The 14,673-nt window shown below is 38.2% G+C and overlaps 2 protein-coding genes across 4 annotated transcripts in view; both read left to right on the top strand.

Moving 5' to 3' along the window:
• pik3cg (phosphatidylinositol-4,5-bisphosphate 3-kinase, catalytic subunit gamma) overlaps window positions 1–9,650 on the top strand; it is a 67,682-nt gene extending 58,032 nt beyond the window's left edge. For all 3 annotated transcript variants that reach the window (XM_062066333.1, XM_062066330.1, XM_062066331.1), the window contains 4 exons: window positions 969–1,080; window positions 5,935–6,092; window positions 6,165–6,246; window positions 9,311–9,650. In XM_062066333.1, the coding sequence (XP_061922317.1) occupies window positions 969–1,080; window positions 5,935–6,092; window positions 6,165–6,246; window positions 9,311–9,510 (552 nt within the window). In that variant the 3' untranslated portion in view covers window positions 9,511–9,650. The remainder of the gene's footprint in view (window positions 1–968; window positions 1,081–5,934; window positions 6,093–6,164; window positions 6,247–9,310) is intronic.
• The window catches only part of LOC133662382 (anoctamin-2-like), a 203,775-nt gene continuing 198,422 nt past the window's right edge, over window positions 9,321–14,673 (top strand). Inside the window, 1 exon segment of the mRNA XM_062066334.1 lies at window positions 9,321–9,433. The gene's annotated coding sequence lies outside the window, so the exon portion shown is untranslated.

Raw genomic sequence — 14,673 nt, forward strand, 5'->3', positions numbered from 1 at the left:
TGTGTATATATATGTGTATGTATATATGTGTGTGTGTGTATGTATATATATATATATATATATATATATATATATATATATATATATATATATATATATATATATATATATATATATATATATATATATATATGTATGTATGTATGTATGTATGTATGTATATATATGTATATATATATATATATATATATATATATATATATATATATATATATGTATGTATATAATCCGATTCAAAAATAGATTCTCGATTGAGGGATGATTTGTCACAAATAAGAATCGCAATTTTCGTCCCCTCCCCCCCCCGTTTTTAATTATTTTACTTGGTGGTAGAGAATACAGCATTTGATGTATTTGTGTTTACTTTTGTCAATTGTATATCAGTAAAAAAAAAAACAACAATAAACAAACTTTCCACATTTATGACTTGGCTCCACAAACTCAGATCCCGTCCGGAACTGCTACAAAAGATGATGATGACACCCTGAAGTGCTGAGTCGGTCACTACCTATTCCTACCCGTTCATAGTGGCCGGCGAAAACTGCTCCATCAACCACCAACTTCAGATGATCAGATTTAAACTAATCCAAACTAAATTGAGGCTTTTTGGTTGGGGTCTGATCATGACCACACATCGATAATGTCGCCCCCCTGTGGTGGAAAATTATAACGTCCTTCCATATGCTCCAATCTTTCTGTATTTCTGATGGTGGGTGGGATGGTGCTGTGGCGCCAACATCGCCACCTTCTGGTGGAAAATTATAACTTCCTTCCACAATCTCCGATCTTCCTGAAGTGTGTGATGTTGGTCTTTGGAAGGTCGTGACCACATGTGTCATATGTGTGCCCGCCCACTTATGTCAACCCCAAGGTACAAGAGGGTGTGAGGGCCCTTTTAATATTTCAATTAAAACTGTAACTCACCAGCAGGGGGAGTACAGTAGCCTCATGGTGTGCTGTGTTTCCAGTTTCAGCAGGTCTTGGAGAGGTTTTTGTACTCGTGCGGGGGTTACTGCGTGGCCACCTACGTCCTCGGCATCGGCGACCGCCACAACGACAACATCATGATCACGGAATCTGGTAAGCACACGTGATCCTGATTCACTACAGTAGCCTCTTCTCAAGGGACTATAATCTGAGAGTAGTTGGTGTACAACTTGGACAGAAAGATTTTGTGTCAACACTGCGTTGAGTCATTTTCAGTGGGTAGTAAATCTGTACACTGACTACTTTAAAGTTTCATTTTAATAGAATTGAAAAGCTCTACTGTGGCTTGCTGGACTATGAATGACATTGTAAAATACTGCACAACCTGTACATTTTACTTTAAATCAATATAGTGATATATTACATGTACAATGATGTGTACATTATACTTTAAATCAATATAGTGATATATTACGTGTACAATGATGTGTACTTTATACTTTAAATCAATATAGTGATATATTACGTGTACAATGATGTGTACATTATACTTTAAATCAATATAGTGATATATTACGTGTACAATGATGCGTACTTTATACTTTAAATCAATATAGTGATATATTACGTGTACAATGATGCATACTTTATACTTTAAATCAATATAGTGATATATTGCGTGTACAATGATGTGTACATTATACTTTAAATCAATATAGTGATATATTACGTGTACAATGATGTGTACATTATACTTTAAATCAATATAGTGATATATTACGTGTACAAGGATGTGTACTTTATACAGTGGTGGTCAAAAGTGTACATACACTAGTAAAGAACATCATGTCACGGCTGTCTTGAGTTTCCAATCATTTCTTATTTTTTTGTGATGTAGTGATTGGAGCACATACTTGTTGGTCACAAAAAACATTCATGAATTTTTATGAATTTATTATGGGTCTACTGAAAATGTGAGCAAATGTGCTGAGTCAAAAGTATACATACAGCAATGTTAATATTTGCTTACATGTCCCTTGGCAAGTTTACCTGCAATAAGGCGCTTTTGGTAGCCATCCACAAGCTTCTGCTTGACCACTTGACCACTAAATTGCTGCAGTTCAGCTAAATGTGTTGCTTTTCTGACATGGACTTGTTTCTTCAGCATTGTCCACACCTTTAAGTCAGGACTTTGGGAAGAAAACCTTCATTCTAGCCTGATTTAGCCATTCCTTTACCACTTTTGAGGTGTGTTTGGGGCAGAGGTGGGTAGAGTAGCCAGAAATTGTACTCAAGTAAGAGTACTGTTACTTTAGAGACGTATTACTCAAGTATAAGTAAGGAGTAGTCACCCAAATATTTACTTGAGTAAAAGTCAAAAGTATGTTGTGAAAAAACTACTCAAGTACTGAGTAACTGATGAGTAACCTGGTCGTTTAATGATGACGGCAACAAATAATGCACAAAAACATAAAAATAGCAATGAGCAAATTCAGAGCCAGGAATATCTCTTAAGCAACTAAAACAATAATATATATTAAATAATAATACATTAACATAAAATAAATGAAGGCAAATTGAGCCACAATAACTTAACAGCACCATAGGCTCAGTAGGCAGAGATTACGAAGGAAAATAACAAGTTAGCCTTTACGCAAACCATAAACTGATAGGTGTGGGCTGTACTTGATTGGTGAAACGGAGTCAAACGTCACCAGTGACTGTATTTGATTGGTGAAACGGAGTCAAACGTCACCAGTGACTGTATTTGATTGGTGAAACGGAGTCAAACGTCACCAGTGACTGTATTTGATTGGTGAAACGGAGTCAAACGTCACCAATGACTGTAATTGATTGGTGAAACGGAGTCAAACGTCACCAGTGACTGTATTTGATTGGTGAAACGGAGTCAAACATCACCAGTGACTGCATTTGATTGGTGAAACGGAGTCAAACGTCACCAGTGACTGTATTTGATTGGTGAAACGGAGTCAAACGTCACCAGTGACTGCAATTGATTGGTGAAACGGAGTCAAACGTCACTAGTGACTGCATTTGATTGGTGAAACGGAGTCAAACGTCACCAGTGACTGCATTTGATTGGTGAAACGGAGTCAAACGCCACCAGTGACTGTATTTGATTGGTGAAACGGATTCAAACGTCACCAGTGACTGTATTTGATTGGTGAAACGGAGTCAAACGTCCCCAGTGACTGCATTTGATTGGTGAAACGGAGTCAAACGTCACCAGTGACTGTATTTGATTGGTGAAACGGAGTCAAACGTCACCAGTGACTGTATTTGATTGGTGAAACGGAGTCAAACGTCACCAGTGACTGCATTTGATTGGTGAAACGGAGTCAAACCTCACCAGTGACTGCATTTGATTGGTGTAACGAAGTCAAAGTCACCAGTGACTGCATTTAATTGGTGTAACGGAGTCAAACGTCACCAGTGACTGCATTTGATTGGTGAAACGGAGTCAAACATCACCAGTGACTGCATTTGATTGGTGAAACGGAGTCAAACGTCACCAGTGACTGTATTTGATTGGTGAAACGGAGTCAAACGTCACCAGTGACTGCATTTGATTGGTGTAACGAAGTCAAACGTCACCAGTGACTGCATTTAATTGGTGTAACGGAGTCAAACATCACCAGTGACTGCATTTGATTGGTGAAACGGAGTCAAACATCACCAGTGACTGCATTTGATTGGTGAAACGGAGTCAAACGTCACCAGTGACTGTATTTGATTGGTGAAACGGAGTCAAACGTCACCAGTGACTGCATTTGATTGGTGAAACGGAGTCAAACGTCACCAGTGACTGTATTTGATTGGTGAAACGGAGTCAAACGTCACCAGTGACTGTATTTGATTGGTGAAACGGAGTCAAACGTCACCAGTGACTGCATTTGATTGGTGAAACGGAGTCAAACCTCACCAGTGACTGCATTTGATTGGTGTAACGAAGTCAAACGTCACCAGTGACTGCATTCAATTGGTGTAACGGAGTCAAACGTCACCAGTGACTGCATTTGATTGGTGAAACGGAGTCAAACGTCACCAGTGACTGCATTTGATTGGTGAAACGGAGTCAAACGCCACCAGTGACTGTATTTGATTGGTGAAACGGATTCAAACGTCACCAGTGACTGTATTTGATTGGTGAAACGGAGTCAAACGTCACCAGTGACTGCATTTGATTGGTGAAACGGAGTCAAACGTCACCAGTGACTGTATTTGATTGGTGAAACGGAGTCAAACGTCACCAGTGACTGCATTTGATTGGTGAAACGGAGTCAAACCTCACCAGTGACTGCATTTGATTGGTGTAACGAAGTCAAACGTCACCAGTGACTGCATTTAATTGGTGTAACGGAGTCAAACGTCACCAGTGACTGCATTTGATTGGTGAAACGGAGTCAAACGTCACCAGTGACTGCATTTGATTGGTGAAACGGAGTCAAACGCCACCAGTGACTGTATTTGATTGGTGAAACGGATTCCATTGTCACCAGTGACTGTATTTGATTGGTGAAACGGAGTCAAACGTCACCAGTGACTGCATTTGATCGGTGAAACGGAGTCAAACGTCACCAGTGACTGTATTTGATTGGTGAAACGGAGTCAAACGTCACCAGTGACTGTATTTGATCGGTGAAACGGAGTCAAACGTCACCAGTGACTGTATTTGATTGGTGAAACGGAGTCAAACGTCACCAGTGACTGCATTTGATTGGTGAAACGGAGTCAAACATCACCAGTGACTGCATTTGATTGGTGAAACGGAGTCAAACGTCACCAGTGACTGAATTTGATTGGTGAAACGGAGTCAAACGTCACCAGTGACTGCATTTGATTGGTGAAACGGAGTCAAACGTCACCAGTGACTGCATTTGATTGGTGAAACGGAGTCAAACGTCACCAGTGACTGTATTTGATTGGTGAAACGGAGTCAAACGTCCCCAGTGACTGCATTTGATTGGTGAAACGGAGTCAAATGTCACCAGTGACTGCATTTGATTGGTGAAACGCAGGCATATGATAGATCCTACTTTGAAGGTCTGTCTGACAAAGCAAAACAAACAAAGCGTGCATTAACAGATGGATAAAAATCAGTAGCGAGCTGAATGTAGATAAATGGAGCGGAGTAAAAGTAGCGTTTCTTCTCTATAAATATACTCAAGTAAAAGTATGTTTCATTAAAACTACTCTTAGAAGTACAATTCATCCCAAAAGTTACTCAAGTAGATGTAACGGAGTAAATGTAGCGCGTTACTACCCACCTCTGGTTTGAGGTCATTGTCCTGTTGGAACACCCAACTGCGCCCAAGACCCAACCTCTGGGCTGATGATTTTAGCTTGTCCTGAACAATTTGGAGCTAATCCTCCTTTTTCATTGTCCCATTTAAAGCAGCAGTTCCATTGGCAGCAAAACAGGCCACAGAGCATAATACTACCACCACCATGCTTGACGGTAGGTATGGTGGTCCTGGGATTAAAGGCCTCACCTTTTCTCCTCCAAACATATTGCTGGGTATTGTGGCCAAACAGCTCAGTTTTTGTTTGATCTGACATCACATGGACAAAGATAAGACCTTCTGGAGGAAAGATCAGATGAAACCAAAATGGAGGTGTTTGGTCACAATACCCAGCAATATGTTTGGAGGACTGTGATGCAGTGGCGACTTGTCCAGGGTGTACCCCGCCTTCCGCCCGATTGTAGCTGAGATAGGCTCCAGCGTCCCCCGCAATCCCGAAGGGAATAATCGGTGGAAAATGGATGGATGGATGGATGTTTATATAGAGGAATAACTCTTAAACATATTTGCATCCTTCCACACTACTTCTCAGGACACGTAGAATTACAACTATTATTCTCACTACTTTCTCTTATTATTCATTGATCAACTTATTATTTATTGTGTCTTCTTTCTGTCTTTAGCAGCTGTTGTGCTGCGTTCACCAAGTAGAATGTGTCAGTAAGAAAAGGTGTCTCTGCAGGGAACCTCTTCCACATCGACTTTGGCCACATCCTGGGCAACTACAAGAGTTTCATGGGCATCAGCAAGGAGTGGGTTCCCTTTGTGCTCACGCCCGACTTCCTGTACGTGATGGGCACTTCCGGAAAGAAGAGCAGCCCCCACTTCCAGAAGTTCCAGGTAAACCATCCCCTCATGTCTTCATGTACTTCTTCATGTACTTCTTCATGTACTTCTTCATGTGTGTGTCAGGACGTGTGCGTGAAAGCCTACCTGGCTCTTCGCCACCACACCAACCTGCTCATCATCCTCTTCTCAATGATGCTGATGACAGGTATGTACGTGACGCCCGTGTAGCGCCTGTGTCGCCCGTGTGACTAACCTAAGAGTGACTAACCTACGAGTGACTAACCTGTGTAGCACCTGTGTCGCCCGCATGACTAATGTGGAGGATGCATATATGTTTAAGAGTTATTTCTCTATTCATAGCCATGTTTGGAGCAGCTAGTACTTTTCCTTTGTATATTCTACCAGTCTCTCTTTGTCTTCAGATTGTCTGTTTAGTGTCTTAAACCATCAGGAATGTGAAATACAACACCCGCTCTTTCCTTATCAGTGTTGCGAGGGGGAGGGGGAGGGGGGGGGTCTTTCTTTGTGTGCAAGAAGTTGGCTTTTCCGTTTGAATGCCAGATCAACTAGAGCAGCCGATATGAATGTGTTGGTTAAACTGATCTCCTAAAGCTTTAGTAAAACTTGAAAATATTCCAAATCTGTCTTGATGGTCTTTCTTACTCAGCATATATGTCATCAAAAGAACTTGGGATTGACCAGTAACTTAGATTCCCTGGCAGGAAGAGCTGGTTGCCCGCGTGACTAACCTAAGAGTGACTAACCTAAGAGTGACTAACCTAAGAGTGACTAACCTGTGTAGAACCTGTGTCGCCCGCGTGACTAACCTAAGAGTAACTAACCTGTGTAGAACCTGTCGCCCGCCTGACTAACCTAAGAGTGACTAACCTGTGTAGCGCCTGTGTCGCCCGCCTGACTAACCTAAGAGTGACTTACCTGTGTAGCACCTGTGTTGCCCGTGTGACTAACCTAAGAGTGTCTAACCTGTGTCGCCCGCATGACTAACCTAAGAGTGACTAACCTGTGTAGCGCCTGTGTCGCTCGCGTGACTAACCTAAGAGTGACTAACCTGTGTAGCGCCTGTGTCGCCCGCCTGACTAACCTAAGAGTGACTAACCTGTGTAGCGCCTGTGTCGCCCGCCTGACCAACCTAAGAGTGACTAACCTGTGTAGCGCCTGTGTCGCCCGCCTGACTAACCTAAGAGTGACTAACCTGTGTAGCGCCTGTGTCGCCCGCCTGACTAACCTAAGAGTGACTAACCTGTGTAGCGCCTGTGTCGCCCGCCTGACTAACCTAAGAGTGACTAACCTGTGTAGCGCCTGTGTCGCCCGCCTGACTAACCTAAGAGTGACTAACCTGTGTAGCACCTGTGTCGCCCGCCTGACCAACCTAAGAGTGACTTACCTGTGTAGCACCTGTGTCGCCCGCGTGACTAACCTAAGAGTGACTAACCTGTGTAGCTCCTGTGTCGCCCGCGTGACTAACCTAAGAGTGACTAACCTGTGTAGCGCCTGTGTCGCCCGCGTGACTAACCTAAGAGTGACTAACCTGTGTAGCGCCTGTGTCGCCCGCCTGACTAACCTAAGAGTGACTTACCTGTGTAGCACCTGTGTTGCCCGTGTGACTAACCTAAGAGTGTCTAACCTGTGTCGCCCGCATGACTAACCTAATAGTGACTAACCTGTGTAGCACCTGTGTCGCCCGGGTGACTAACTAAGAGTAACTAACCTGTGTCGCCCGCGTGACTAACCTAAGAGTGACTAACCTGTGTAGCTCCTGTGTCGCCCGCCTGACTAACCTAAGAGTGACTTACCTGTGTAGCACCTGTGTCGCCCGTGTGACTAACCTAAGAGTGTCTAACCTGTGTTGCCCGCATGACTAACCTAAGAGTGACTAACCTGTGTAGCACCTGTGTCGCCCGGGTGACTAACTAAGAGTAACTAACCTGTGTCGCCCGCGTGACTAACCTAAGAGTGACTAACCTGTGTCGCCCGCGTGACTAACCTAAGAGTGACTAACCTAAGAGTGACTAACCTGTGTCGCCCGTGTGACTAACCTAAGAGTGACTAACCTGTGTAGCACCTGTGTCGCCCGCATGACTAATGTGGAGGATGCATATATGTTTAAGAGTTATTTCTCTATTCATAGCCATGTTTGGAGCAGCTAGTACTTTTCCTTTGTATATTCTACCAGTCTCTCTTTGTCTTCAGATTGTCTGTTTAGTGTCTTAAACCATCAGCAATGTGAAATACAACACCCACTCTTTCCTTATCAGTGTTGCGAGGGGGAGGGGGGGGGGCTTTCTTTGTGTGCAAGAAGTTGGCTTTTCCGTTTGAATGCCAGATCAACTAGAGCAGCCGATATGAATGTGTTGGTTAAACTGATCTCCTAAAGCTTTAGTAAAACTTGAAAATATTCCAATTCTGTCTTGATGGTCTTTCTTACTCAGCATATATGTCATCAAAAGAACTTGGGATTGACCAGTAACTTAGATTCCCTGGGAGGAAGAGCTGGTTGCCCGCGTGACTAACCTAAGAGTGACTAACCTGAGTGACTAACCTAAGAGTGACTAACCTGAGTGACTAACCTGTGTGACTAACCTAAGAGTAACTAACCTGTGTGACTAACCTAAGAGTAACTAACCTGTGTGACTAACCTAAGAGTGACTAACCTAAGAGTGACTAACCTGTGTGACTAACCTAAGAGTAACTAACCTGTGTGACTAACCTAAGAGTAACTAACCTAAGAGTGACTAACCTAAGAGTAACTAACCTGTGTGACTAACCTAGGAGTGACTAACCTGAGTGACTAACCTGTGTGACTAACCTAAGAGTGACTAACCTGAGTGACTAACCTGTGTGACTAACCTAAGAGTAACTAACCTGTGTGACTAACCTAAGAGTGACTAACCTAAGAGTGACTAACCTGTGTGACTAACCTAAGAGTGACTAACCTAAGAGTAACTAATCTGCGTGACTAACCTAAGAGTGACTAACCTGTGTGACTAACCTGTGTGACTAACCTAAGAGTGACTAACCTAAGAGTAACTAACCTGTGTGACTAACCTAAGAGTGACTAACCTGTGTGACTAACCTAAGAGTGACTAACCTAAGAGTAACTAACCTGTGTGACTAACCTAAGAGTGACTAACCTGTGTGACTAACCTAAGAGTGACTAACCTATGTGACTAACATGTGTGACTAACCTAAGAGTGACTAACCTAAGAGTAACTAACCTGTGTGACTAACCTAAGGTGTGTTTGCTCCAGGCATGCCTCAGCTCACCAGCAAGGAGGACATCGAGTACATCCGTGAGGCGCTGACGGTGGGCCGGGGGGAGGACGAGGCGCGGCGCCACCTGCTGGACCAGATTGAGATCTGCAGAGAGAAAGGTTGGATGGTGCAGTTCAACTGGTTTGTGCACCTGGTGCTGGGCATCAAGCAGGGTGTGGAGAAGCACTCCACTTAGGGAGCTTTCACCAACTTCTAATCACACTTTGTTTTTTTTTACATTTTGAATTATTTGATCAATTTCATTATTTTTCATTCATTTAAGTCATTTTAATGTTTAGCAAAATGAATATGGAAAATAAAATACAGCTTTTTTGATTTTCTCATTATTATTATTATTATTTGTATCACCTCCTTCTTTTTTCCTCATTAACCTTAATTACAAATATAATCATGTTTGCATTAATTAACTAATTTTAATGTTTAGCAAAATGAATATGGAAAAGAAAACACAACTTTTTGTAGCTTCTCATTATTATTATTATTATTAATAATATCACCTCCTTTTTCCCTCATTAACCTTAATGACAAATGTAATCATTTTTGCTTTAATTAATTTAGTCATTCTAATGTTTAGTATAATGAATATGGAAAAGAAAATACAAGAGAGATTATTATTATTATTATTATTATTATTCGTATCACCGCCTCTTTTTTCCCCTCATCAACCTTAATGACAAATGAAATAATTTTTGCATAATAATTTTACATAATCTATGATAAACACTTTTAATTGCATTTTAAACTTGAATTAAGTTTGCTTATTCAAAGCTAAATAATTCAGACTCCAGCCTGATTTTGATTTGAAGTACATTGTATTTATATATATATATATATATATGTATATATATATATATATATATATATATATATATATATATATATATATATATATATATATATATATATATATATAAAACAAATTTTTTCATAATTCTTTCTACTTTTTATTTTTTATTTTTTTAACACCGTCCTCTTAATTAACTTCAGTCCAAAATAAAAAATTATAAACATATCATGTTTTTTCATTGATTTAAGTCATCTTAATGTATAGCAAAATTAATATGGAAAAGAAAATACAACTTTTTTGAGTTTCTTCTTCTTCTTATTATTATTATTATCATAATAAGCGGTAGAAAATGGGTGGATGGATTATTAGTATCATTATTATTAGAGATGTCCGATAATATCGGCCTGCCGATATTATCGGCCGATATATGCGTTAAAATGTAATATCGGAAATTATCGGTATCGTTTTTTTTATTAACGGTATCGTTTTTTTTTTTTTGTTTGTTTTTTTTAAAATTAAATCAACATAAAAAACACAAGATACACTTACAATTAGTGCACCAACCCAAAAAACCTCCCTCCCCCATTTACACTCATTCACACAAAAGGGTTGTTTCTTTCTGTTATTAATATTCTGGTTCCTACATTATATATCAATATATATCAATACAGTCTGCAAGGGATACAGTCCGTTAGCACACATGATTGTGCGTGCTGCTGGTCCACTAATAGTACTAACCTTTAACAGTTAATTTTACTAATTTTCATTCATTACTAGTTTCTATGTAACTGTTTTTATATTGTTGTACTTTCTTTTTTATTCAAGAAAATGTTTTTAATTAATTTATCTTATTTTACTAATTTTTTTAAAAAGTACCTTATCTTCACCATACCTGGTTGTCCAAATTAGGCATAATAATGTGTTAATTCCACGACTGCATATATCGGTTGATATCGGTATCGGTAATTAAAGAGTTGGACAATATCGGAATATCGGATATCGGCAAAAAGTCATTATCGGACATCCCTAATTATTATTATTATCACCTCCTTTTTCCCCTCACTAACCTTAATGACAAATGTAATCATTTTTGCATTAATTAATTTAAGTAATTTTAATGTTTAGTAAAATGAATATGTAAAAGAAAATACAACTTTTTTGAGCTTATTATTATTATTATTATTATTATTATTATTATTATTATTATTTGTATCACCTCCTTTTTTCCTTATTAACCTTAATGACAAATGAAATTATTTTTGCATAATAATTGTACATAATCTATGATAAACACTTTTAATTGCATTTTAGACTTGAATTAAGTTTGCTTATTCAAAGCTAAATAATTCAGACTCCGGACAGACTTTGAGTTGAAGTACATTTTATTCAAATATATCATTTATTTTTTTACTTTTTTCTTTTTTTTAACACCGACCTCTTAATGAAATTCAGTCCTAAATAGAAATGATAACTATGTCATGTTTTTTAAAATTCTATTTACCCTTTCAACGCCCGTTTTGACCTATTTAGCCACCACGTGGTGGACATCTCATTCCAATCAATAAATGTGACAAATTCTACTCTTTATTGCCTCCAAAAGGAAAGCATGAAATGAGATCATATTTTATAATAATTCATCATTGTAGTCACCAGGGACTGGTTGGTCCCATTGTTTATATATATGTTTGTCTTGTTTATATATATGTTTGTCCTGTTTATATATATATATATGTTTGTCTTTATATATATATATATATATATATATATATATATATATATATATATATATATATATATATATATATATATATATATATATATATGTTTGTCTTTATATATATATATGTTTGTCTTGTTTATATATATGTTTGTCTTGTTTATATATATGTTTGTCCTGTTTATATATATATATATGTTTGTCTTTATATATATATATATATATATATATATGTTTGTCTTGTTTATATATATGTTTGTCTTGTTTATATATATGTTTGTCTTGTTTATATATATGTTTGTCTTGTTTATATATATGTTTGTCTTGTTTATATATATGTTTGTCCCATCCTACTAAACTGCTGTTAGCTTTGGACTCTGACACAGCAAAAATATCAATAATGCATCAAATGACTTTTATTCATATTCTTATCTTGCTACTTAGTTGTGTTGGAAACCATGGTTCCCCTCAATGAACCCAAGTGCGAGCGGCACTCATGCAGCCTCAGACCCTGAGGCTACCCACACCATGCTTGATTGTAAACAAAACAATATGATCTTGCCTACTTTAGACATGTGTTGAAAATCATTGTTCCCCTGAATGAACCGCAGCTCCCACGTGTAAGCAGCACTCATGCAGCCCCAGACCACCTGACTATTACCACCATTCTTAACTGTAGGCAAGACTAAGTTATCTTGCTACTTAGTTTTTTTTACTCCAGTAACCCAACTCTTTAACATTTATTGTATGAATTAATACTCATTTTATGCACATTATTCAAACTCAAATGGGCAAAAAATGGTTTAAAAAATGAATATTTTAAGTTGATGGAGAGATTGAATCAATTTAAAATTTCCGTGACTGTCTGTTGAGATTTTATGTTGTTTGGATTTTTTTTGTTTTGTGTTTGCACCATGACTAGGGAAGGTTGTTTGCGTTGGGTCATATAAGTAAATGCTGCGCATTAAGTGCACAATAAAAGGTGTCTCGGATGGTGACAAAATGGCAGCATCAAAATTGTTGGACTTTTAAAATGCATGCGTGCAAGATTCCTTGTTCAACTCCGGACTTCCGGCGGGCCAATTTGAAGACGTCAGGGGCCGTTAGCATTAGCATTAGCATTAGAATGGTTTTTTATTGCATAATTTTGTACAAGATACTGGTAAAAAAAAAAAGTCCTTGTAGTCAGCATTAAACCATCCATCCATCCATCTATTTTCTACCGCTTGTCCCTTTATGAAAGCATGTGTTAGTTATTTGGGGCTGTACGGGATGTAATGCATGTTTTGACCAGACGAGGGCGCACACATAGATGGTCTATGGTCCCACTCTCTTCCTAATCACTGCCATTATTGTCTGGGCGGATGAGATGAGATGAGTGGGTGCACACGCTTTCTTCTTTTTCTCTCTTTTCTTTTCTTCTTCCTGCGACGGCTTTGAACTGCAAATGGATTTGTCAGAAGAGAAAGAAAGAAAGAAAGGCCTCCTCGTTCTCGCACGCTTTATGGCTCTTAGAAGCGCTTTAGTACGCCTTCGCGAATAGTGTGTGGAGGCTGAAGTGATTCACCACACACACACACACACACACACACACACACACACACACACACACACACACACACACACATACTTAAATGTGAATGGCTCGCTGAAAACCTTTGTTCTTGTTGCCATTTGGATTCAGCGCTTATGCTCTGGAAAATGTACACCTTTCATGACATTGAATAAAAGGTTTGTACATGTTAACCACATCCCATGAAGTGAATACTTCTAATATTTCACATTGAATCCTTGATTTGTAAAACTGCCTCTTAAAAAATGTTCAAGTCCCTTTTCAGTCCTTGAATATACACATGACACTTCTACACTACACCATCTACAACAGGGGTCACCAACGCGGTGCCCGCGGGCACCAGGTAGCCCGTAAGGACCAGATGAGTAGCCCGCCGGCCTGTTCTAAAAATAGCTCAAATAGCAGCACTTACCAGAGAGCTGCCTCTATTTTTAAAATTGTATTTATTTACTAGCAAGCTGGTCTCGCTTTGCCCGACATTTTTAATTCTGAGAGACAAAACTCAAATAGAATTTGAAAATCCAAGAAAATATTTTAAAGACTTGGTCTTCACTTGTTTAAATTCATAATTTTTTTTACTTTGCTTCTTATAACTTTCAGAAAGACAATTTTAGAGAAAAAATACAACCTTAAAAATGATTTTAGGATTTTTAAACACATATACCTTTTTACCTTTTAAATTCCTTCCTCTTCTTTCCTGACAATTTAAATCAATCTTCAAGTATTTTTATTTTTTTTATTTTTTATTTAATTCTTCATTTTAGCTTCTGTTTTTTCGACGAAGAATATTTGTGAAATATTTCTTCAAACTTATTATGATTAAAATTCAAAAAAATTATTCTGTCAAATCTAGAAAATCTGTAGAATCAAATTTAAATCTTATTTCAAAGTCTTTTGAATTTCTTTTAAAATTTTTGTTCTGGAAATTCTAGAAGAAATAATGATTTGTCTTTGTTAGAAATATAGCTTGGTCCAATTTGTTATATATTCTAACAAAGTGTAGATTGGATTTTAACCTATTTAAAACATGTCATCAAAATTCTAAAATTAATTTTAATCAGGAAAAATTACTAATTATGTTCCATAAATTCTTTTTTTAAGTTTTTCTCTTTTTTCGGTTGAATTTTGAATTTTAAAGAGTCGAAATTGAAGATAAACTATGTTTCAAAATTTAATTGTCATTTTTTTCGTGTCTTCTCCTCTTTTAAACCGTTCAAATAAGTGTAAATATCATTAATTATTAATAATAACATAGAGTTAA

This window comes from Entelurus aequoreus, linkage group LG12 (assembly GCF_033978785.1).
Source record: "Entelurus aequoreus isolate RoL-2023_Sb linkage group LG12, RoL_Eaeq_v1.1, whole genome shotgun sequence".
NCBI lineage: Eukaryota > Metazoa > Chordata > Actinopteri > Syngnathiformes > Syngnathidae > Entelurus > Entelurus aequoreus.